At 68.7% G+C, this 24,727-nt stretch overlaps 1 protein-coding gene across 2 annotated transcripts; it reads right to left on the bottom strand.

Annotated features, from left to right (window-relative positions):
* Positions 1 to 18,906: 18,906 nt before the first annotated feature.
* Arrdc2 (arrestin domain containing 2) lies at positions 18,907 to 22,912 on the bottom strand. 2 transcript variants are annotated; one of them, XM_028862583.2, is made up of 8 exons: positions 22,546 to 22,911; positions 22,325 to 22,391; positions 21,809 to 21,956; positions 20,980 to 21,082; positions 20,646 to 20,902; positions 20,388 to 20,559; positions 20,021 to 20,175; positions 18,913 to 19,728 (listed from the first exon to the last, which is right to left on the bottom strand). In XM_028862583.2, the coding sequence occupies exons 1-8, from the start codon at positions 22,817 to 22,819 to the stop codon at positions 19,675 to 19,677; spliced, it is 1,230 nt and encodes a 409-aa protein (XP_028718416.1). In that variant the 5' UTR covers positions 22,820 to 22,911; the 3' UTR covers positions 18,913 to 19,674. The 2 variants fall into 2 exon arrangements, with proteins under 2 accessions (XP_037067738.1, XP_028718416.1); XM_037211843.1 differs by having other exon boundaries at positions 18,907 to 19,728; positions 20,021 to 20,902; positions 22,546 to 22,912.
* Between the last annotated feature and the right edge of the window lie 1,815 nt (positions 22,913 to 24,727).

The following is a 24,727-nucleotide window of genomic DNA, read 5'->3' as shown; positions in this document are numbered from 1 at the left end:
GTCACCCCTTCTCTGCTCCCATGCGCTCCATTCGCTGATGCCGCCCACCCGCTGTAGCACCCTCCCCCTGCATCCTTACACACACGCACACCACAACACACAACACAACACACTCCACACACAAGCCACACACACAACACTCTCAACAACACACACACACACACTCACGCACGCACACCACACACACAACACTCACACACACCACACTCCACACACACGCACACACGACACCACAACACATCCACACACACACAGACACCACACACACACGCACCACTCCCACACCAGAACACACACCCACACACACACACCCAACACCAGACACCACAACACGCACACACACGCACACACCAACGACACACACGCACACACACACACTCTACACACACCTCGCCCCACACCCCTCACACCATGCTTGACAACTCTGCCTCTCTCTGGTCCCGCAGTCCGTCTTGTGGCACGCTGCCTGAGCTTCCCGGCCCCTCATCCACAGCCCATCCCAAGCAGCTAGGGCGATCCACCCTTTACCCCAGTTCCGCTCTCCTCTCCTCCCTCTCATCCTCCCACACCCACTCTCACACTCCATCCCATCCCCCCATGATCCTCCCATCCTAGTTCCTTCAAAAACGGCATGTAGTCAGGACCGCCTGCACGCACCCACCCCTCACTCGCAGTCAGTCCACGGCCACTCACCAAACATAAGAAAACCCCCCCCAGCTCTCTCGTGCGGTTAACCATCATCACACCCAGCCTCCTCTTTAGAACTACCCAGGAAACTCTCAGTTAATCAGACCCTCCGATCTTGACTTAATCATTCCTCGTAGGCACTCAACCTCCCTCATGTGGTCTATTCCTATTTCTTAATCCACAAGGTGAAAAACCAATGGAGAGCGTGAGTATTGTGGTGATGGTAGCTGATAAGATGTAGGGTGATGAGCGCGGCTGCCAGCGAGGACGAACCGAGCCCCCACACCGCACCGTTCGCCCCGTTGCCCCGTTGCCCCCCCCCAGACCTGCCTCTGCCCTGGTCGAACCCTCCCAGACTGCAATCGCCGCTGCTCCGGCGCCCCTCCCTGAACATTTGACGTCTCCTTTTCCACCCTAAGCTGACACACAGAAAGTCCGCAAGAGCTTCTGGACCCCAATCATGCACGGCCGAGGCCGGGCGGGAATTGAGCAAGAGGCAAAGGTGTGGAAAAGGCTCCACTCCAGCAAGCCGTCCCCCCCCCACCCCTCCCTCCCGTCCCCCCTCCGTCACCCCGGCTCCCCCCCACCCCCGGCCTTCCCGTCCCCCTACCCGGCCTTCCCCCTCCGCACCCCGCCTCCCTCCCCCTCCGTCACCCGCCTTCCCGTTCCCCCCCTCCGTCACCCCCTCCGTCCCCCCTCCACCCGGGCCTCACCGTCCCCCCTCCGTCCACCCCCCCTTCCCGGGTCCCCCCTCCGTCACCCCCTCCCGTCCCCCTCCTCACCCCGCCTTACCGTCACCCCGCCTTCCCGCCCCCCTCCGTCACCCCGCTTCCCGCCCCCCTCCGCCACCCCCGGCCTTTCCCGTCACCCCGCCTTCCCCTCCCCCCTCCGCCACCGCGCCCTTCCCGGCTTCCCTGCAGATCCTCCCCAGCCTAGTCAAGTTCTGTGGGCCCTGCCAAGTGGAAGCAAATCTGACCATGCAGCGCAGAGGCTCCACCTTGCTGGTCCAGGGTCCATCCTGCGTTCGCCGTCAGCCTTGCTGTCCGGGTCACCTGAGGCCGTGATCGCTCCAAGCCTGTCGGGTCGGCCCGGCGGTCCACCTGCTGTCACGTCCAGCCTGTCGTCGATCGCTCCAGCCTGGCTCTTCGCCGTCATGCCTGGGCGGTGTCGCGGGTCAGCTGCAATGCGCGGGCACTGCTTCGGGTCAGCTGGCCGTCGGCTCAATCCTCGCGGGGTTCCAGCCTGGCTGGCCGTCACTGGGTGCTCGTCAGCCTGGCTCGCGTCAGGCCGCGTGTCGCCAGGTCCGGCGTGGTCCGCCAGCACTTGCTGGTGGGTTGACAGGCCCACCGGGCGGGCGACTCCAGCTGCTGTGCGACCAGCCTGGCGTTCCGTTCAGCCGGACGTGGCGCGGTGCCAGCCTCGTGTCGCCGGCAGCCAGCTGTGGTACGCCACCTGGGCGTGGTCGACGGGTCCAAGCCTCTGTGGTACGGCCAGCCTGCATCCGCCACCTGGCTGTGTCCCGGTCAGGGGAGACGAGTTGCAGCGCCACAGTCGGTCACTCGGGTGCGCACGATGCGGCACTTCAGCACAGCCCAGGAGGTGCCGAGAGGGGAGGCGTCACCAGCCTGGCCAGCCTGGCTACGTAACGCCCTCCAGTATGGACGTGCGCGGTGTGAGCAGCTGCGCTCCCTGGCCCGCCCCAGGCGTGCCGGTCCCCATGCCCGTCTCCTGCTCCGCAGGCCGCGCAGCCCGCTGTCCCCGAGGGTTGCCGGGGAGACGAGTCCGGTGCGCAGGCGCGGCACTTGGTGCGCGTGCACATGCTGTCTTGCGCGTGTCAGAGGAGGACCTCGAAGACCGTGTCCCTGGACAAGGCGCTGAGGCTCTCCGGGGCCGCCTACGACCTGGTGGTGCTCACCAAGACTCGCTTCGGCCTCAGCCCCAACCGGACGTGGCACCTGCCCGCCCCCAACGTCTCAGGTGCGGGGCCCGGGGCGGGGGCCGGGGCCCGGGTTCGATCCCGCACACCGAGCGCGCGCGCGCGAGGTCAAGACCGTGCATTTCAATCCGAAGGGGCGCAGGGCCGGGCGGGGACCGCGCCGATCTCCAGCCCGGGGTCTGACGCCCCTCCGGGCCCTGGCCATGTTCCCCCCCCCCGCCGTGCCCCCCCATCCCCTGGCCGTGTCCCCCCCCAGTCCCCTGGCCGTGCCTCCCAGGCGCTGGGGTGACAGGTTCGTGTCGCGCGGTCCACTGCGCAGTTTACCGAGTTACTTTCCCGAGAAAGCTCGCCGTTTGGTGCGGGCACCGTTGCCAGGGGGTGCGCGTGGAGGACGGGGCCCGGGGATCGAACTCGGTCCCTGAACTCGGTCCCTGAACTCGGTCCCTGAACTCGGTCCCTGGACTCGGTCCCTGGACTCGGTCCCTGAACTCGGTCCCTGGACTCGGTCCCTGGACTCGGTCCCTGGACTCGGTCCCTGGACTCGGTCCCTGAACTCGGTCCTCCAGGCCGGCAGCAGTGGCCAATGGCTGCTTTGCCATCTCGCCGGCCCTCGGGTATTTTTGTCCACCGAAGGGAGGCCCACGGCTGCGCACAGTGGCGCAGAACCGTGACCGCAGCGCCCGAGGCAGAGGCAGGGGGATCCCGAACTCCAGGCCTCCCAGGAGCACTTGCCGAGCACTGCCAGGGCAGCTCCCGTCAGCCCCGTGGAGCCCACGGCCGGGCTGGCGGCGCGCAGGCCTGGTGGAGCTGGCTTGGTTGAGTCAGGGCTTCGGTGGGTGCGCACATCCGGGGACTCTGCACAGCCTCAGCGCCGGGGGTGAAATGGGCGGCGGTGGCGCTCGCCTTTAATCCCAGCACTCGGGAGCAGAGGCAGGGGCATCTCCGTGAGTTCGAGGCCAGCCTGGGCTACAGAGTGAGATCCAGGACAGGCGCAAAGCTACACAGAGAAACCCTGTCTGGAAAAGAAAACAGGAACAAACCAGCGGAGTCCCTTTGTAAACAGGCGGCTCCTGCAAAGCACCGGCCTGGCATACAGCTGGCGCTCAATAAATGCGGGCTGGCTCCTCGACTGGAGGCCGAGCGCGGGCCTGCGCGGTCACTGACGCGGGCGACCCCTTGTCACACCCAGAGCTCCCCCCGGAGATGAGAACCCTGGACGTCAGCGTGGACGGCAACGTGACCTCCGTGCGCTGGGCGGCGGGGGACCCCGGCACCACCTACTGCGTGGAGCGGCGGGCGCCGGGCGGGAGCCACGCCCACTGCGCCCTGATTGGGCCGGAGGACGGGGGCGCGGCCGGGACGGGTACGTCACTCCGCGGACGGACGGGCGTCCTCGGCCGGGTCCCGGGCTCCGGCCCGGGCGGGCCGCACCCCGCGGGGAGGTGGCCGTTCACAGCCGCCGGTGGCGAGCTGATGAGGCCGAGGAGGGGGCGCTGGCCGGGCTGTCCCGGGACTCCCCGCGCAGCCTGGGCCGCAGCCCCGGGGAGGGCCCGGTGTGGAGCCGGCAGCCCCGGGGAGGGCCCGGTGTGGACCCCGCCCGCCCGCAAGCCCCCTCAGTGCCCGCTCTGCCGTCCTTCAGTGTCGCACCGCTGGCGCTCAGCGCCCGGCCTGCACCCCGAGGGCTGTTACCACGTGGCGGTCTTCGCCACCAAGAACCCCGAGAAGCCACTGCTGTGGTCCACGGTCCTGTCCAGTTACTACTTCGGGGGTAACAGTGAGTACCGACCCCGGGTTTGTGTTCTCTGATGGCCGGGAACTGTCTGTCACCGACACAGGGGCGGGGCCGGGGCTGTGGGCGGAACCGGGGCTGTGGGTGGAGCCAGGTCTGTGGGCGGGGCTGTGGGCGGAGCCGGGGCTGTGCGAAGACCAGGGCTGTGGGCGGAGCCGGGGCTGTGCGCGGAATCAGGGCTGTGGGCGGAGCCGGGGCTGTGGGCGGAGCCGGGGCTGTGGGAGGACCAGGGCTGTGGGCGGAGCCGGAGCCGTGGGCGGAACCGAGGCTGTGGGCGGAGCCAGGACAGTGGAGGAGCCAGGACTGTGGGTGGAGCTGGGGCTGAGGGCGGAGCCAGCAGTGGGTGGGGCATGGGCGGTGGTCATCGTGGTGGGCGTGTCTACGTGTGGTCGCGGTGGGCGGGGCCTTCCCACCTGCAGCCCCACAGCTGACCGGTTTTGCGCAGCTTCCGTGGCCGGGACCCCGCGCCAAGTGTCGGTGAGGAAGCACAGCGGGGACTCGGTGTCCGTGGAGTGGACGCCGTCCCCGCTGGGCGGCTGCCCGGGGGTCCTGACTCGATACGTCGTGCGCTGCGAGGCTGAGGACGGCGAGTGGGCGTCAGGTGCGCCGGGGCCCTGGGCGGGACCGACCCCGTTCACCCACCCCCTCCGGCCTTCCGCGCTTTAATTCCGCGCTGATTGGCTGTGATAGCGGACTCCCCCCCCCCTCCCGGCTGGGTCCCGCTCTGTAGTCCAGGCTGTCCTCAGATCGGGAGCAATCCTCCTGCCTCAGCTCCCCAGGACCTGCACCGAGTCAGCAGCCTGTGTCTGACTTTCTGTCACCTCTCAAAGCCGCGTCTGCGGGCGGATCCTTTCTGTGAGCCGCCCTGGGTGCTGGGAGCCGCGCCGGGTCCGAGCTCACCCTCGGGGCGAGTGCTCTGGGGCGTCAGGCTCGCCCACGGGCCCCGGGACGACCCCGACCCACGTCCCTCCCCCCCGCAGAGTGGCTCGTGCCGCCCGCGGAGACGCGAGTGACGCTGCGGGGACTGCGCGGCGGCGCGGCGTACAGGGTCCGGGTGCGGGCGGACACCGCGCGGCTCCCCGGCGCCTGGAGCCCCGCGCAGCGCTTCCCGCTCGGTGAGTGCGGCCGCGGCCACCCGGCCCCGGGGAGAGGCTCCGGCCCACCTCCCGGCCTGGAATATCTGATCCCCCACTTGTCAAACTCCTATCCATCCTCCAAAACCAGGCTGTGACGTCCCCTCCCCAGGCGCTGCCCCACCGACCCCAGTGGCAGGGAAGCCGCCCTCTGCCCCCTGGCTCGTGGGCTGCGGGGCGTGGGTCACACCGCCGTCCCCGTCGGGCGGCCCGGGGGTGGGGAGGGACGCCGGGCCGCTCACCCCGAGTTCTCCGGCCCCAGAGGTGCGGATTTCCCGGTTAGCCATCATTTTTGCGTCCCTGGGGAGCTTCGCCAGTGTCCTCCTCCTGGGCAGCCTCGGGTACGTCGGCTTGAGCAGGTAACCCTCGCCTCTCCCCGACGGGACGGGGACGGGGCACCGGGGCGGGGACGGGGGGCGGGGGCGGGCTGGAAGGAGAGGAGAAACGCAGGCCCGGTCTGCCGTGCTTTGTTCCAGGGCCGCCTGGCGCCTGTGCCCACCCCTGCCCACCCCCTGTGCCAGCACGGCTGTGGAGTTCCCGGGCAGCCAGGGCAAGCAGGTAAAGGTTCTTCGCGGCTTCGGTCTGGTTCCGTGCGGACTGCGGCAGTGGTGCGGTCCAGCACGGCCCCGCCCACACGCCCGGCTTCACTGTCCTGGCCCCGCCCACACGCCCGGCTTCACTGTCCTGGCCCCGCCCACAGCCCGTCACTCTGCCCTGGCCCCGCCCACAGCCCTCCATCTAGCCCTGGCCCCGCCCACAGCCCTCCATCCTGCCCTGGCCCCGCCCACGCGCCCCTCTTCACTGTCCTGACCCCGCCCATAGCCCTTCATCCTGCCCTGGCCCCGCCCACAGCCCTTCATCCTGCCCTGGCCCCGCCCACACACCCAGCTTCACTGTCCTGACCCCGCACACAGCCCTTCATCCTGTCCCGGCCCCGCCCACACCCGGCTTCCCCGCCCCGGCCCCGCCCACAGCCTGGCTGTGCCTCTTTCCAGGCCTGGCAGTGGCGCAGCCCCGCGGATTTCCCGGAAGTGGTGTGCCCGCGGGGGACGCTGGTGGTGGAGGCGGCCCGGGACGCGGACGACGCCCCCGCCGTCCCGGAGCCTGCGGGGCGGCTGCACGGGCGCCCGGAGCTCGGCGGCCCCGGCGTAGACCGTGCCCGCGGCGGCCCGGCCCACGAGCGACTCCCGCTGCTCCCCGAGGCCGCACAGCACCGGCAGGACGCACCCCGGCCCGCGTGACGGGGCCTCTGCCCGCACAGGCTGAGTGGGGAGCCTGGAGACCGCCGGCAGGGGACACTGGGGCTGAGCGGGGAGCCTGGAGACCGCCGGCAGGGGACACGGGCTGAGCGGGGCCGGCCTGATGCGCCCGGGTGGGGCGGGCGGTCGTGGGGCGCGCGGACCCAGCCGGGCTGCCCGGAGCACCGAGCACTTAATAAACGCGACCGACAGCCGGACGGGCCTGTGACCGTGGGAGGCCGGCGCGCGGTGACCAAGACTTCCGTCCGCTTCCGGGGCGGGGAGAGGCCGCGGCGTCCAACGGGCTTCTGCGGCCGAGTGACAGCCCGGGACCCCGGGAGGTCGGGGGCGTGGCCTGGGGCGGAGTGACAGCCTCGGACCCACCAATGAGAAGATGGGGGCGTGGTCGGGGCAGAGTGACAGCTCGGGACCCCGGGAGGGCGTGGGCGTGGTCAGGGGGGCAGAGTGACAGCCTCGGCCCCGGTGAGGGCTGGGGGCGTGGTCAGGAGCAGAGTGACAGCGTCGGACCCCGGTGATAGGCTGGGGGCGTGGCCGGGGCAGGGTGACAGCCCGGGACCCCGGGTGGGCGTGGTCAGAAGGCAGAGTGACAGCCTCGGACCCACCAATGAGAAGATGGGGCGTGGTCGAGGCAGAGTGACAGCCTCGGACCCCGGTGATAGGCTGGGGGCGTGGTCAGGGGCAGAGTGACAGCCTCGGCCCCGGGGAGGGCGGGGGCGTGGTCAGGGGGCAGAGTGACAGCCTCGGACCCACCAATGAGAATATGGGGCGTGGTCGAGGCAGAGTGACAGCCTCGGACCCCGGTGATAGGCTGGGGGCGTGGTCGGGGGCAGAGTGACAGCCTCGGCCCCGGGGAGGGCCGGGGCGTGGCTCCCGGTTGGAGGGTGAAGGAAGACCTGGGTTCCATCTATAACAAGACAGGAAAGGGGAAGGGGAGCGGAGTGGCGGTCGTCGCCCCAGTCTGAGCAGCAGGGTTTGCAGTGACCGGGAAGGCACGCACGTGTGCAGAGAAATAAACGTGCTCCAGGCACACAGCGGAATATTACTCAGCGCTGAAAAGGGAAGAGGCACTGACATAGGTTGGCAAACCTCAGAGACACAGTGCCGGTGATTGACAGCAGCCGCGGAGCCCCTGGGGAGCGACCCCATCGGTCTGCTCCCCGACGGACGAGGCCCGGCCGTCACGGCCCGCCCCGGAAACCGGCCGCTCGGGGACAGACACCGGCATCCGGTGAGGACGTCCCGGACCTGCACGAGTGCCGCGTGCACACCGAGCGACCGCACCGTGCGCTTTAAACGAGCAAGGGTGGTGTGAGCGCGGGACGCAGGATCGAACGGCTTCCCCCGTGGCGTCCACCCACCCGGGGCAGCCGGACAGCGAGCTAGCCTGGGCTGCGGCAGGAGGCACGAGCCGGCCCAGGCCTCCCCAGCTCCGCCACTCGCTGCTCTGCGCCGTCCTCACTGTTGCGGCCTCCAGGGTCCCCACCCTCGGGCCGGGCACCGCTGTCTGTCAAACTGAGGGTGCTTGTGAGTGCTTGCGCAGCGCTCCACCCTGGCCACGCCCCCAGCCCCTCACTGGATTCTAGGCGGGGGCTCCACCCCTGACCACGCCCCCAGCCCCTCACTGGGGATTCTAGGCGGGGGCTCCACCCTGACCACGCCCCCAGCCCCTCACTGGGGATTCTAGGCGGGACTCCACCCTGACCACGCCCCCAGCCCCTCACTGGGGATTCTAGGCAGGGGCTCCACCCCTGACCACGCCCCCAGCCCCCTCACTGGGGATTCTAGGCAGGGGCTCCACCCCTGACCACGCCCCCAGCCCCTCACTGGGGATTCTAGGCAGGGCTCCACCCTGACCACGCCCCCAGCCCCTCACTGGATTCTAGGCGGGGGCTCCACCCCTGACCACGCCCCCAGCCCCTCACTGGGGGATCCTAGGCAGGGGCTCCACCCTGACCACGCCCCCAGCCACTCACTGGGGATTCTAGGCAGGGCTCCACCCTGACCACGCCCCCAGCCCCTCACTGGGGATTCTAGGCGGGGCTCCACCCTGACCACGCCCCCAGCCCCTCACTGGGAATTCTAGGCGGGGGCTCCACCCCTGACCACGCCCCCAGCCCCTCACTGGGGGGGCCTAGGCTGCACCCCTGACCACGCCCCCAGACTCGTCACCACGGCTCCAGCCCTTCAGCCTCTCAGAGTCCGCCGTGGCCCGGGTGGGGAGGAGGCCTGGTCCCCACCTCGGCGTCCGCGGAGGTCGCTGCTCCGTCCTGCCCCGCGTCCCCGCCCCGGGCCGCCCGTCCTGTGAACGCACAGCCGCGGTGCCCTGCGCCGGCCGAGGCGCGCTCCCGCGGGGCCATGCAGTCGGTCCGCAGAGCTCTCAGCGGTCGGGCCGCGGCCTGGTCCTCCCAGCCTCAGTTTCCCTCGCACAGGAGCGGGGACCCCCGCACACTCGGGGTCCGCGAGGGCCCGGTTGTCTCCCCGGCCCTGCGCCCCACCCCCGCGGTGCGCGGGTCCCCGGCCTCTCCCCTCCTCTCCCCGGGCGCCGGCCCGAGCCCCGGGGCCGCCGTGGCCTCCGCGAGCCCCGAGTCCGTGCCCTTCCCACGCAGTCCCCGGGCGGGGGTAAGATCGGTGCGCGCAGCCGCTCCCTCCCGCCCACAGCCCGGCCCCGGGGGTCAGGGCGAAGCGGGCTTCCTGGAGGAGGCGGCTCAGGGCCCAGGCTGGCTGCGGGGCGGTGACCGGGGACAGAGGCCCCGCGTGGGGAGGCCGGGGACACAGGCTCGGGTGGGCGGGTGTGCAGCGCCGCGCCCTCCCTGACAGCGGAGGATCGGGGACGCCTGTGGATTGTGAGAGCTCCGCAGACTTCACGGGTGGAGAAACCGAGGCACAGCCGGGCGGTTGCCGCAGCCCAGCCACACGGCCCGCCCGGGACTTTCACATGGGCGGGCGCCGCGCGGCCGGTTTCAGGGGCGGCTGCAGCCTGGTATCGGTTTGCAGACAGCGCAGCAGATCGCACGGGGCGGCCCCGTGTGCTGGAGGGAGCGGGCACGGGGCGGGAGGGGAGCCTGGGGGCGAGCACCGCCCTCCTCCCAGGCGCTCAGCGGGGTCCCCGGCTCTGCTGTACCCCAGGCTGCCCTGGAGCGCACCGCGTAGCCCAGGCTGAACTCAACCTGTAGACCCTCCCGCCGAACCGTGGCTGACGCCCCTGCGGCTCAGGCCACCGGGGCTGTAGCCACGCCCCCCCAGTCACAGCCCCCAGTCACAGCCCCCAGTCACAGCCCCCAGTCACCCCCCCAGTCACCCCCCCAGTCACATCCTTCCAGTCACAGCCCCCAGTCACAGCCCCCCCAGTCACAGCCCCAGTCACCCCCCCAGTCACAGCCCCCCCCAGTCACAGCCCCCAGTCACCCCCCCAGTCACAGCCCCCCCCAGTCACAGCCCCCAGTCACCCCCCCAGTCACAGCCCCAGTCACCCCCCCAGTCACATCCCCCCCAGTCACAGCCCCCCCCAGTCACAGCCCCCAGTCACCCCCCCAGTCACCCCCCAGTCACCCCCCCCAGTCACATCCCCCCCAGTCACAGCCCCCCCAGTCACAGCCCCCAGTCACCCCCCCCAGTCACAGCCCCCCCGTCACAGCCCCCAGTCACAGCCCCCAGTCACATCCTTCCAGTCACAGCCCCCAGTCACAGCCCCCCCCAGTCACAGCCCCCCCAGTCACAGCCCCCAGTCACCCCCCGTCACAGCCCCCCGTCACCCCCCCAGTCACCCCCCCCGTCACCCCCCCAGTCACAGCCCCCCCAGTCACAGCCCCCCCAGTCACCCCCCCCAGTCACAGCCCCCTGCGGTGAGGGGCGCAGGGCCTGAGGGTGGCACAGAGCAGCGGCTCGGCCGTGGACCTGGAGCCGGCAGAACTCGGGTGCGCGGTCTGAAGCCTGGGTCCATGCGGCCTTCCGGCCGTGCAGACGTCCTGGGTGACCCCTGAGGACACGGGGACGTCCTGGTGACCCCTGAGGACACAGGGACGTCCTGGTGACCCCTGAGGACGCAGGGCAGCACTGACTGGGAAACTCTCACCAGTCAGAGGCGGGAACGGGCGCGGGTCCCCCAGATCCTCTGGTCGGGCAGCCATGTCCCCACGTGTTCCCTTGGGTGTGAGCCCTGGGCCCTGGTGTGCGGCATAGGAGTTCGTGTGCGCGGTCTGCGGTTCTTCACTGACGGAAGACAGTGTCCTGGCTTTCCTGTGTTTGCTGTGATGAACGCCAGGACCAAGAGCAGCTGGGGGAGGAAGGGTTATTTCACAGTCCAGGAGCTCACACGCGCACACACACACACACAGGGCAGGACCTGGAGGAGGGGCTGGTGAAGAGTCCATGGAGGAGTGTTGCTTCCTGGCTTGCTCAGCTGCTTTCTTACAGAACCCAGGACCATGGCTGGGCCCTGCCCCACCATCAGTCAGGAAAACGCCCTGCAGGCCAGTCTGGTGGCGGCGTTTCCTCCACTGGGGTCCCTCTTCCCAAACCACGAGCTTGTGCCAAGTTGGCAAAAGCTAGCACACATCCCCTGGCTTACGGTGAGGTCGTCCTGACAAAACCATCTTAAGGAGAAAATTCAAAAATGTACACAAAGCCTGGCTTGTCTTGGGATCCTGCGGGGGGGGGGGGGCTCAGTGGTTAGCGCACCAGCTGCTCTTGCAGAGGACACAGTTCCGCTCCCAGCACTCACATGGCTGCTCACAAGTGTCTGTGACTCTGGGTACGGGGATTCCAGCGCCCTCTTCTGGCCTCTTTGCGCAGTGAACTCATGTGCACACACACAGTTGTGAAAAACGTTAAGACCCCCAGCCAGAGCATCACAGACACAGCAGCTGTTACTTTGCCCTTTATCTGTCCATTTTCTTCAAGGCATCCTGTGGTGAGCGAAGAGGCCTGATTTTTTAAAAATTAGCATGTGTGCGTGTGTGCGTGCGTGTGTATGTGTGTGTGCGTGTGTGTGCACGTGTGTGTGCACGTGTGTGTGTGCGTGTGTGTGCGCGCGCGTGCGTGTGTGTGTGTGCGCGTGCACTGGCACTCACGCCTGCCCACATGTGGAAACTGGGGTGGGAAGGGGTCAGCGTCTGGTGTCTTTCCCTGACGCTCCAACCTTCCTTCTCGCTGTCTTTAATGATCTCCTTGAGGGCTTGTGCAGAGGCCAAGGGGCAACTTTCGGGAGCCGTTCTCTCCTTCGCTGTGTAGGGCGTGGGGCTCGAACCCTGGTGGTCAGGCTTGGCAGCTCCTTTGCCCTCCGAGTCTCCTGCCAGCCCCGCCCTGTTCCTTGGGACGGTGTCTCTCACAGTACTGACCCCTGTGGCCCTCTGTGTCTGCTCCCAGGGCCGAGGTACAGTCGCACCCAACTTTTATTTATTTATTGTTGTGGGGGTTTCGAGACAGGGTTTCTCTGTGTAGCCCTGGCTGTCTTGGAACTCCTATGTAGACCAGGCTGGCCTCGAACTCACAGAGATCCTCTTGCGAACCACCACAGCCCGGCTTGCACCCAGCTTTTAAGTGTATATTAGGGATTTGAATTTGGATCTTTGAGAAAGCGTTTCCCTCTAGTAGCCCAGGCTGGTCTCAAACTCACCATCCTCCTGCCTCTACTGAGTCCTAGGACTGTGAGCACGCACCCTCGCACCCGGCCCAAGTCACTCTGGCTGCTGGTGGCCCTCCCCAGCAGGACAGAAAGTCTCCACCTTGCGTAGGATTCCTGAGCTCCGTAGGCCCGGATTCCTACATTCGGCCAGTGCGCCTCTCCCTGTGGCCTCCCTCTGGCGTAACCGTGGCTGAGGAACTGCTCCCAGGGTCCAGCAGGACCAGTCTTGCCACCTCGCTCTTCCCCAGTGCTGGGCCCTGTGCCGCCCGCCCTCGGCTCCCTGCTCGAAGCTTTTTGTTGTTGTTGAGACAGAGTCTCCCTGTGTAGCCCAGGCTGGCCTCAAACTCACTGTGTAGCCCAGGATGACCTTGACCAGTCCCAACTGTTTGCATGCAGACCACACCAATTCTTTGATGTCGTTGTCTGAGACAAGGTCTCACTCTGCAGTTCTCTGGGTGATCTGGAACTCACAGCCATCCCCCTGCCTCAGTCTCCCATATGTCAGGATGACAGGCCTATGCCTCCATGCCTGGGTAGAGAATGGAATTTTTCCTGGTTTGATGATGGACTTCTCTGGTGATGTAGGAATAAAAAGCAAGTCCCAGACTGGCAATATGGCTGAATGGGTAAAGCTGCTTCGTGCCAAGCCTGAGGACCCGAGTTCGATCCTGGGACCCCCATGGAGGAGGACAAGAGCTGATGCTAGAGAGCGGTCCCTGATCTCAGCAGTGTGCCTGGGACTTCACCTCACAAGTAAGTAAGTAAAATTAGTGTAATTCAAACACTTCATATTTCAAAGTCAAGTCCCTTTCTTCCTCCTCTTTTTCTCGCTCACCAGCATCCTGAAGGCCCCAAGGCCCTCAGTTCCCACCTCCCTGCAACAACCAAAGCCTCCACCCACACCTCCCCGAGCATGGCCACACAGGCCCCGGCCTCCACGTGGGCAGGAGCAGGGCCTAGAGCTCGCACTGTGCGAGGCCGTCCCGGAGACTGCCCGGCCCTGCAGGCCACACAGGGTCCCCCTGGACGGCCCATCCTGCCCGCCCGGCCCTGCAGGCCACACAGGGTCCCCCTGGACGGCCCATCCTGCCCGCACTGTGCTCCTGGCGTCTCTGGGACAGACTTGGGATCCCTGGGCCCCGGCCTAGCTAGGATCCTCAAGGTCATCCTGAACCTTTCCACGTCACAGAAAATTCCAGGCATGTCCAGAAGCCAGGAACGTGCTCTGATCCACTGGTCAGCCCCAGATCCACAACAACCCGGCCACAGTGCTCACCCTTGCCTCAGCCCCAGCCCCCCACCCCACCCCCACCCCGGCCAGGGTCACATGCCACATCTGAGATGCAGACCTGCCCCAGCTGTCAGCATATCCCCAAACCCTGCACCCTGCGGCTGGACCCCGGGCTCAGTTACTGGAGCACCCATCGTCCCAGCACTGGGAGCTGGAGGCAGGAGGATCAGGAGTTCAAGGTCATCCTCAGCTACATTGAGAGTTCCAGCACAGCCTGGGCTACAAGAAACAGATAGAGCCGGGGAAAGGCTCAGGGGTCGCAGGTTTGCTGTGGGAGAGCTGAGTTCATATCCCCTGGAACTGGAGTTAGGCTGGGAAAGGTGGGTGCTCACCCCCCCCAGCACCAGGGGCCCGAGGCAGGAGAACCCCTTGGGTTCGGCGCTCTTTCTGGCTGAATTGCTGCGGTCCAGGTTCAGTGAGAGACCCTGCTTCAGAAACCCAGCAGTGGGTGATTGAGAGACACGCTGTCGATCCATCCTCCCCAGAAGCTGTGCCCAGTGTTCGGGTGCAGGGACCCAGGCAGCAGCTGGCATCGGGGCCCCAGTTTCCCCCATGTACTTGGGGGCTGCTCAGGGGCCCCGACACAGGCCCGAGGCTGGCATGGCCCGGGCATGGCTGTCCTCATCAACGTCCTTGCCGGTAGCTCTGGTCACCAAGTCGCCCTCATCCCTGCGTCTACCGGGACCTGAGTCTCCAGATGGTCATGGTGGAGGATGCTGGGCACCCCCACAGCCTGGCTGGGGTTTGCTCTGCTCCAAAACTGTTCTAGAACATCCGCAGTCCCAGAAGCTGACCCTGGGTGGCCTTGCTGGGATGTGGCTGTCCCTGCTGCCCTGACGGTGCTCAGGGCCCCAGTCTCCAGCAGAAACACGGACTCTCTGGTGCCACAGATCAGATTAAAATAGGCTTGGACGGCAGGAAAACACGCTCAATCCATCTCCAGGCTTATTTGTCACAGCCTGAAGCATGGCAACTGCACCTGGGTCTGAACATTTGGGAGGCTGAGGCAGGGGGATTGCCATGAATTAGAAGCCAACCTGGGTTACATAGTGAGACTCTGTTGCAATAGTAATGATAATAACTATCATTATTTGATCCCATTAATACAATATTTCTTAATCCCAGCACCCTGGAGGCAGAGGCAGATGGATCTCTGTGAGTCTGAGGCCAGCCTGGGCTACATGAGATGCTGTCTCAAAACAAACAAACAAAAAGTAACAAAACCCTAAACAAACAAAAGAGAGAGCAAGTGTGTTACCCCCCAACTTTGTCATCCACCCCAACCCAGGCCAGAGAGCTCATTGCCCCCACGCAGGGGGAAGGAAACTGAGGCATGCCTGGGTTTGCACCCTCAATCTGTTACGGGGCGAGTCCGCTTGCTGGGGAGCTCTGTGCACCCCCCCCCTGCAGGCACGGGTTGCTATGGGGAAGGAGAGCCGCGACTGTGACCGCCAGCTTGAGTTTCCAAAGCAAGGGGTTTTCTTCTTGATTTATTCATTTTTGGCTCAGTGGATGGAAGCGAGGTCTCCGCCCCTGAGCACCGCTGAGGCTGGGACACAGCCTCCCAAGCCATCCTGGACTCTACAACCCCAGGGCCTGCCTGGGGCCCTGTCGCCTCTGGAGGGGGCCGTACCCAGGTGTGTCCCTCTGGCAGGCCTTGACCGAGCTGTGTGTGAGTGTATATCCTGCTTCTGAATATGTTTCTAGAATTATTTTATTATTTATTATATTTATTTATTTTGTCTAGGGGGTAGGGACTGTGCATGCCTTGCTGCTCATGTGCAGGTCAGAGGACAGCTTGTGGGATTCCGTTCCCTCCTTCTGCCATGGGGGTCCCAGGGATCGAACTCAGGTCCTCAGGCTTGGCTGCCAGCCATTTCACGGCCCCTTCTTGCCTGTGGATGGGAAGCACTCAGAGCATGCAATTGTCCTGGGGTTGCAGAGGCTGTGACGGTCCCGCCAGGCCATCTCCCCCAGGCACCTCACACCTTGATCCAACAAGGCCGAGGCAGGAGGATTGGGAGTTTCCGGCCACCCTCCGTCACACAGTGAGACACTGTCCCAAACAGGAGAAAAGAAGAAGGAGGAAAAGAAAGTCTCGGGTTCATCTGAAGCGGAGTCAGCTGCAAGCAGAGTCAGCTGCCAGCCTGCACTTTGTGGTAGACACTTCCACACTTCAGTGAGGAAGCCAAGGCCCAGAGAGGCTGAGGAACTGCCCAGGGTGGCACAGCCAGATGGCAGACAAGGCTGCATCCAAGCAGGGCACCATCAGCTCATCACACGCGTCCTCTCCACCTGGACTCGGGCATCTGGCAGCCAACCTGGCCGGCCGGGCCAGCAGCGGCTGGGTTTCACCGTCAGCGCAGCGGCTGGGTTTCACCGTCAGCGCAGCGGCTGGGTTTCACCGTCGTCAGCGCAGGCGTCCGCTGGCTGCCACGCTGCTGGACTCCAGCGTCACTCCTGTGACCCAGTCAGTCTCAGCCGTCACCTGATACTCGGCAAACATTGTCCCCACAGCCGCTGCGGGTTCAAGGTGGGACAGCGCCTCCGCCAGGGCCAGCGCCGGCGCCCTGCCTCGATGCCCGCGGAAGCGCTGAATTCAGACACTTGGTGATGTCTCTCAAGATCAACAAGTTCCCACACTGGCCCCAGAGCCCAGCTCTCCGCAGGCTGAGGCAGGAGAATAACCATGAGCTCCAGGCAAGCCTCAACAAATAAACAAAACAGCTAATTATGTGCAGGCCTGTGTGGCCAGTGAGTGCGTCTAAGGACCCGGGAGGTGGGCGCGCTTGAGAAACCTCGTCCTTCCTCTGTCCTGTGCGCCCCTGAGCCGCCTCAGCCTTATCAGGATGGAGGAACAGTGACCCGTACAAGACACAAGCACCCAGAGCCTGGGGGGTCAGAGCCTGGGGGTCAGAGCCAGGCTGGACAGGGGGGAGGGGGGGCTGGGAGAGGCAGGGAGGAAGCCAAGCCCCGAGCAGCAGAGGAAGGGTCTACGTGGGATTTTGAAGGGTGAGTAGAAGTGTGCCAGCAAGAATGAGGCATCCTGGCGGGCGGTGGCGGCGCACACCTTTGATCCCAGCACTCGGGAGGCCGAAGCAGGTGGATCTCTGTGAGTTCGAGGCAGCCTGGGCTACAGAGTGAGATCCAGGACAGGCTCCAAAGCTACAGAGAAACCATGTCTCGAAAATCAAGAAAAGAAAAAATGACGAAGGCCCTGGAAGGGGACGTGGCCAAACTGGATCTAGGTCTGTGTCTAGGGGACCCGGGGTCCCGGCGTCCCTGTCGCTCCAGGAACCAGCCGGGCCGGGGAGAACAGCCTGGGCGGCCTCCTGCGCGCCCCGGGCTCTGACCCGCCCCCACCCATGGCTTTTTGTTTTGCCCACGCAGGGAACAGCCTGTTCCTGGGAGGGGACTCTGCATTCCTCAGGCAGTCCTGTGCCCCGCAGCACCCCTGCCCGACCACAGTGCCCCGGAGGAGCCAGGGCCGCCCGCTTGGCCGGGGAGGGCAACAGTCCAGCGCTGACCCCTGATCTTGCCCTGGGCCAAAGGTTCACAGCCGAGGAAACACCCGCTCTTCCGGCCTGCGCTGCATCCCTAGGGCCTCCCAGCGCCCCCCCCCCGTCCCAGTCCTGCTCACCCCCAGGCCCCCCCCAGTCCCGCTCACCCCCCAGTCCCGCTCACCCCCAGTCCAGTCCCCTGACGCTGCGTCTGCCGGGGACCACACAGGCTGTCCCCTGTGGCTGGAACGCCCTTCCCGGGCAAACTCCTCTTCATCCGTCCAAACCCCAACTCGGACACAGCTCCTCCCACGGCTCCGCTCTGTGTGGCCGGGACCCTGTCCCTCCCGCCCCCATCCCGGTGTCCCTGGGACCCCGCGCCACCCCAGGTCTAATTGGCACCGTCGTCGGTCCGGGGAGCCAATCCCGTGGCTCCGCCAGACCGTGGCGCCCGGAGGTGGGCGGGGCTGGCGGGGCGGACCCCGGCAGGGGGATTGCGCTCTCTTGCCCTTCCCCCGCTGTCTCCCCCGCTGTCTCCCCCGCTGTCTCCCCCGCTGCCTCCCCCGCCCCCGTGGCTGGCACCGCGCCCCGGCCGGGCACCGCTTCCTCCGCAGCTGTTGGGGACTTTCCGAACATCACAACCGGGGCGCAGGGGTCAGGGCCGGGGCGCGGTGGGCAGAGCGCCGGCCTGGCACCCGGGAGGCACACACCGTGCAGCCCGCCCTGACAGGTGGAGGCAGGGCGATCAGAGTTCGGGGCCAGCCTGGGCTACACGAGACCGTCTCAAAGGCGAACAAAAACAAAAACAAGCGGGGGTCTGGAGGCGCCGGAGCTGCGCGGAGCGGAGGTCCGGGGTTGGGGCTCTGCGCGCTCGGGGACACGGGGCGGAGGCGGGGACAGGGCGTCCTGTAACCAGAGCCCGGCTGCCCCCTCCCCGGCACCCCGGCTTCCTGCTGGACAGACTGTGCCCGGGGAGGCACGGCGGGCGGCGGCGAGGGCGGCCGGGCCGGCTGCCAGCGCGGAGCAGGTGTCTGCGTCCTGCGTGCCTGGCACCCGGGACGCGCAGGGAAGGGTCCGGGGGCTCACACCGGGCCCTGGCCAGGCGGATCCGGGGCCCCGATCCTGCGCCCGCGGTCCCCGCCCGCCCCTCTCGCCTCCCCCGAAACCCCCTGTGTGGGGATCGGGTGCGCAGCGCCGGCTCGGGTGTCGCCCTGGAACTGCCCCGTGCTCTGCCCGGACAGCGCAGCTGGCAGCGGGTCCCGACCCCGCGACGGACCCTCCTGGGCTGCAGACCGCGGCTCTGGGGCGGCTGCGGGACCCCGGGCCCAGGAGACGCCCCTGCTCCCCAGTGCTGGGGTTAAATAATAATAATGGAGTCGACGTTGTTATTGCTACGGTCTCAGTAGGCAGCCCCCTGCCTCAGCTTGCTAAGTGCTCAGCCTGGTGTTAACTGTTCACACCCTGCGCGGGGCGATCCGTGCAGACCACACCCGAGGCGGGAAAGTCACACTGGGGACCTCAGGGGCGCAGACACCGATCTCAGGGCGCAGTCGGTCCCCGGCACCCACGCGGGCCTCACCCCCCGGGCTCTCACCCCCCGGCTCCACCCACGCGGGCCCCACCCACCCGGGCTCACACCCACCCGGGCCCCACCCCCGGGCCCCACCCACCCCTCGCACCCACGCGGGCTCCATCCACCGGGTTCCAGGCCCTGAGGCCCCTTCCCGCCCCTGTGAGCACTGACGGAATGCACCGGATCTGGTGACCGGAGCGGCGGGGGCCCCGGTGAGGTCCGGGCGGGTCGGGGCCGCAGTGAGACTCGGACCCGCGTCCACAGAGCCGCAGTGAGACTCGGACCCGCGTCCACAGAGCCGCCTTTAATGTGCAGAGTGGCGGGGTCCCCGCGGGACGGCGGGTCCTGGCGGCGGTGACCCGGATGCCCACGGCCCGGGTCCCTTCCTCCCGCCAGGCCAGCGTGTCTGGATCCGGACCGAGCAGAGCCTCTCCGGGCGGGTCACGCGCAGCTCTGGACTCGCCCGGTCACCAGGCCTCGGAAGCCGGAGCCCCGGACCCTCACTGCCCACACGTCTGTCCCTGGGCCTCTGTCTGCTCACCTCCCAGTGTGGCCATGTCTAAGCCCTGCACACCCGGGCTCCCCACCCTAACATGGGGCGGCGGGCGCTCTGGGCTCCAACCATTTCCTGTCTTGTCGGCTTGCGGAGCGAGCTCCTGTTCAAACGCCAAAGCCCCAGCCGGGATGCCCGCTGGCAGCCTTCTGCCCCCCCTGGTTCTGGTTCCACTGTCTCTCCCGACCGCAGGCCTCTAGGGAAGTCTGGCTGGTCGGATGCAGAGAACTGGAGGCCCAGGGGACGCCAGTCACAGAAGCCGCCTGCTGCTCCTCAGCCCGTGCTGCAGAGGCGGAGAATCTCGAACCTGGTACCGAGGTCGCTCACACTTCAGCAGGTCATGCAGCGCGGCCTCACGGCGTCTGAGAGTGGGTGGGGGTCCTCCTGACGGACGGACGGACGGGGTTCCCAGTGAGACGGGCTGTCCAGCGGAGGCCCAACCCCGGGCCGGTCGGGGAACCGGGGAACCGCCGTCAGGGGTCAGGGGTCACCAGGGGAACCGCCGTCAGGGGTCAGGGGAGGGTGTGAGGCCCCGACATAAGCGTAGGAGTTCGTTTTCTATCTGGGACAAGCCCTGCCATGTAGCCCAGGCTGGCCTGGCTCTTGTGATCCTCCTGCCTCAGCCTCCCCGGGACCCCGGGCCGGGCCGTCCACCCCGCAGGCGCAGGCAGCGTACCTCAGAGTACAGCGGAGGCGGCCGGAAGCGGAACTCCTGCAGACAGGCCAGGTAGGGCCCTGCCAGGGCCGCCGCGGGGTCGCCCGGGCCGGGGCCGGGGTCGGGGGCCGCGGGGGGCGGGGTCCCCGTCACCACCGCCGAGTACTCGGGAGGCGCTGGGGGGACGACGGGCGGTGACACGGTTATAACCGGACCTTTCCGGGACAGCGCCACGGTTGCCCCGGCCGACCTGCAACTTGTAGCAATCCCCCTGCCTCCGCGGGGACTTGGGCCCACTTCGGTTCTGACTATTGCTGGCACAGGGACCCCGGGACGGGCGGGCCCGGCCTCTGCCCACCCGCGCGCGTCCCTGGGCGGCCGAGCTCACCCTCCGGCCGCTCCATCGGGGGGCCCAGGCCCCACAGGCCCCAGGGTCGCGGGAAGCCGGCGCGGCTGCCCACGCTGGCCGAGCGGCCGCCCAGCGGGTGCAGGGGGACGGTGCCGATGACCAGCGGCAGCTCCAGCAGCAGCTTGGACGAGCCCGGGATGTCCACGCAGACCTGGGGGAGCAGCGGCGATGCGGACTGCCCGGCCCCCGGCCCCGCCCCGGCCGGAACGCGAGGGCGCGGGGCGAGGGCTGCGGTACCTTGAGCGAGTAGTCCACGCTGAGCACGCGGCAGTGCAGGATGGACGGGCCCACCGGGGGGATGCGCAGCTCGCGACCCGGCCAGAGCGCGCGGAGGCCCGGGCCCACGGGCGCCCCGTCCACGCTGGCCACCACGGCGCGCTTCTGCTTGCGCGCACCCCGGGCCATGAAGGTCTGCGTCTGCACCAGGGCGGCGCGGGGCTGCACGGCCCTGCTGGAGCCGTTGTCGATCTCCGCGAAGATGGGGATGGCCTCGCCTGCGGCACGGGGCGGCTTGCCTCAGTTTCCCCACCGCTGGCCTCCCGCTCCAGCAGCAGCCACCACCACCCGTTACCTGGGGTGTAGCCCTTGCGGTCGATCTTGGCTGAGAGGGACACCAGCCCACGGGTGCAGTACCAGGACCGGGCCACCTTCTCCCGGGCCCCAGCCTGGGGCTCCTGGGGGGACACTGAGGGTCACCTGGGCACCGGGACACTTGGAGCTTCTATGGCTGAGGCAGGGGATTGGCGCCCGTCCCGGGTTGAATAAAAGATTAAAAACAGGAACAGGTGTGGTGGTGGCGAGCCTCGTCCCCGCGGAGGCCGGAGCCAGGGGGACAGGGGGCAGGGGGACAGGGGGACAGGGGGCAGGGGACAGGGGGGCAGGGGGACAGGGGGGCAGGGGGACAGGGGGACAGGGGGGCAGGGGGACAGGGGGCAGGGGGCAGGGGGACAGGGGGACAGGGGACCGCGGAAAACTAAGGGGGAACCAAAGCAAACCGCCCACCGGCACAGCACAACCCTGCCAGCCCGCGGCGCCCTCTTCGCTAAACGGGGCATCTGCGGCCGAGGGAGGGCAGGGGCGCCCCGGCAGGGGGATGCCCTCAGCGTGCGCCCTGCTACGGCAGGTTCCGGGCCCCACTGACCCCCAGCTCCGAAGGCATCAGAGGCCGGGTGGGACCGAGCCCCGGCCCCCGGCCCCGCACCCCGGCCCCGCACCCCGCACCCCGGCCCCGCACCCCGGCCCCCGCCCCCCCGGCCCCCGCACCCCGGCCCCGGCCCCCAGCCCCGCACCCCGGCCCGCACCCCGCACCCCGGCCCCCGCACCCCCCGGCCCCCGCACCCCGGCCCCCGCACCCCCCGGCCCCCGCACCCCCCCCGGCCCCCGGCCCCGGCCCCCCGTACCAGCAGGGTGGGCGTGTTGATGTCCACGGGCTCGATGACGGTGAACACCTTCCGGGCGCGGCGCGCGGGCGCCCAGGGCCGGTGCAGGGTGGCTTTGATGGAGTAGCGGACGCTGCCGTGCTTGCCCTCGAAGGAGGTCACCAGGGAGCTGGGGTGGGAGAGCGGGGCTCAGGGCAGGGGCGGGGGCGCGCAGTGGGGTCCCGGGAGTCGGGCCAGGCGCAGAGCAGCCGGGGATCCCGGGGAGTCGGGCGGGCGCAGAGCGGGGGTCCCGGGGAGTCGGGCGGGCGCAGAGCGGGGGTCCCCGGGAGTCGGGCCGGGCGCAGAGCGGGGGTCCCGGGGAGTCGGGCCGGGCGCGCAGCGGGGGTCCCGGGGAGTCGGGCCGGGCGCAGAGCGGGGGGTCCCGGGGAGTCGGGCCGGGCGTGCAGCGGGGTCCCGGGGAGTCGGGCGGAGGCGCCAGCGGGGGTCCCGGGGAGTCGGGCCGGGCGCAGAGCAGCCGGGCGCGACCGCGGGGCTCACATGGGCAGCTGGAAGCTGAAGGGAAACTCGTGGCGTCCGGCGGGCAGCGTGGCGACGTCCCCGGGGTCTAGGGGCCAAGACGCTGGCTCAGCGGCCGGGCTCCCCGCGGCCGGGCTCCGGCTCCCCGCGTCCCGGCTCCGGCTCCCCGCGTCCCGGCTCCGGCTCCCCGCGGCCCCGATCCCCGCGGCCCGGCTCCGGGTCCCCGGGCCCTGCACCCGTACCTGGCGCGAGCAGCGTGGCGCGGTGGTTCACGACTTCCACGCGCTCGCTGTAACTCTGCGTGTACGCCGTGCTGGAGCCCGCGCTGCGCGACTCCGTCCAGTGCGCGCGCGCGCGGCCCCGAGCGCGCAGCCTGAGCGCGCCCACGCGCGCCGCGCCCGCCAGCTCCAGCAGCACCCGGCCCGCCACGGCCTGGCCCCCGTGGAACACAGGCTCGCTGCCCGCGCGCGCCCCGTCCAGCTGCACCACGAAGGCCTTCACCTTGTCGAACAGCATCGCGCCGGCGGGCGCAAACCGCACAGCAGGCCGACGCGGGGCTCGAACCCGCGACGCGGAACACCGAGCGTCCGGGGGCGCGGCGGGCTCGACCCACGCACGCGAGGACACCGGACCGCAGCACCCGAGGACCGCTCAGGGCCCCCGGCGGCCGCGCTCTTATATGGCGGGGCGGGGGCGGGGCCTGAGCGAGAGGCCGCGCCTACCGGAAGAGGCGCCGTCAAAAACGCCAGCAGGGGCGGGTCCCGAGAGAGGAAGCCGCGCCCCCTCGGGCAGACTGGGCCAATAGCGCGGCGAAGGAATGGCCTGAGGAGAGAGCCGCGCCTCCCGGAACAGATTCCACCAATAGCGCGGCGAGGAGGCGGGGCCTGGAAAGCCTGGCTTCGCTGAACAGGGCCCAGGGCTCCTCGAGGGCGGTGGCCTGAGGAAGCCGCGGCCTCTAGAGGGGATTCCGCCAATAGCGTGTGAGGGGCGTGGTCTGGGAACCCCGCCCCTCCGGCCTGCAGACCCGAGGGGCGTGGCCTCGAGGAAGCCTCGCCTACCGGAAGAGTGTTCACCAATAGCACGGTGGGGGCGTGGCCTCGCCGGGGGCTGGGTTCTTAGGGGGCGTGGCCTCATCAGGGGCCGGCTCTTAGGGGGCGTGGCATCGCCGGGGACTGGGTTCTTAGGGGGCGTGGTCTCGCCGGGGGGCCGGCTCTTAGGGGGCGTGGCCTAGTCGGGGCTGGTTTCTTAGGGGGCGTGGCCTCGCCGGGGCTGGTTTATTAGGGGCGTGGCCTCGCCGGGGGCTGGGCTCTTAGGGGGCGTGGCCTCGGCAGGGGCTGGGTTCTTGGGGGCGCGGCCTCGGCCGGGGCTGGGTTCTTAGAGGCGCCTCTGTGGGCGGCTGCGAGCCTCGCAGACCCGGGGTCAACAGGGAAACTGAGGCCCGGAAAGGGGGCCCGGGGCCGAGCACACCGCGTGGCGGCGGTGCGGATCGCGGGCGCAGGAAGTGACGCGCCTCCCCACGCTGGGCCCCCGTCGCTAGGGGACCCCGACGAAGACAGCGTCTCCGGGCTCGATTCCACCTGCGTGGGCCCGGCGTGCAGCGCGTGCTCCCCCGGCTGGAATCCGGGACACGGCCCGGCACTGCGAGCTCGGGGCTGCATGGCGCCTGCGGACGGCCTGACCCGCCGGGGCCTCGGTTTCCCCGAGGGGCTCAGGAGCGCCGCCTGGTGGACGGGGCGCGCACTGAGCCCGGACGGCTGGGGCCTGCGGTCTCCGGTCCCCGAGGCAGGGGCCGGCTGGGGGGCTGGGGCCGGGCAGGCCGGGGGCTCGGGGCTCGCAGGCCGCGACCAGCCCCAGGGAAGGACCCAGGGCAGCAGGCGCGGCCGGGTAAACTGAGGCAGGGTCATAATTGAGAACTGGGCCCCCGCCCCTGGAGGTCCTGAACAGGAGGCCCCGTAGCCCACCCGGGGTTCCCAGCGCGTGCACGGGATCCCCACTTCAATCGAGGGGTCCCCCCGGGTGACCTCAGCGTCCGGGGCGTCACAGGCCTGCCGGGGACGCAGTCTACGCGGGGCTCCACCGGGAGGGCGGGGCCTACGGTCACCCCGCCGCTGGCAGCCCTTGTTTCCTGTGACCCGTACTGTAGCCCAGGCTAGCCTCAAACACCGCGAACCATCCTCCTGCCCCGGGCTCCCCGGTGCTGGGGTGACAGACGTGTCACCTCACGTCTGAGTGCTGGAACGGGGTCCCGCCAGGGGACTCTGGGTGGCCTGGAGCTCCTGGCAATCCTCCTGCCTCTGCGAGCTCACCCGGGAGCAGCACCTGCCTCGGCCGCAGGTCGGTCTCCGGGCGGGGAAGCCGCTGCCCGCCCCGCGCCCCTGCAGCGCGCCCACCGCGCGTCCTGCCCCGACCTTGGCGAGCGCGCAT

This window comes from Peromyscus leucopus, chromosome 17, assembly GCF_004664715.2.
Source record: "Peromyscus leucopus breed LL Stock chromosome 17, UCI_PerLeu_2.1, whole genome shotgun sequence".
Classification (NCBI taxonomy): domain Eukaryota; kingdom Metazoa; phylum Chordata; class Mammalia; order Rodentia; family Cricetidae; genus Peromyscus; species Peromyscus leucopus.
Note: the sequence above shows the minus strand (reverse complement) of the source record. Positions and strands in the feature narration are given on the sequence as shown.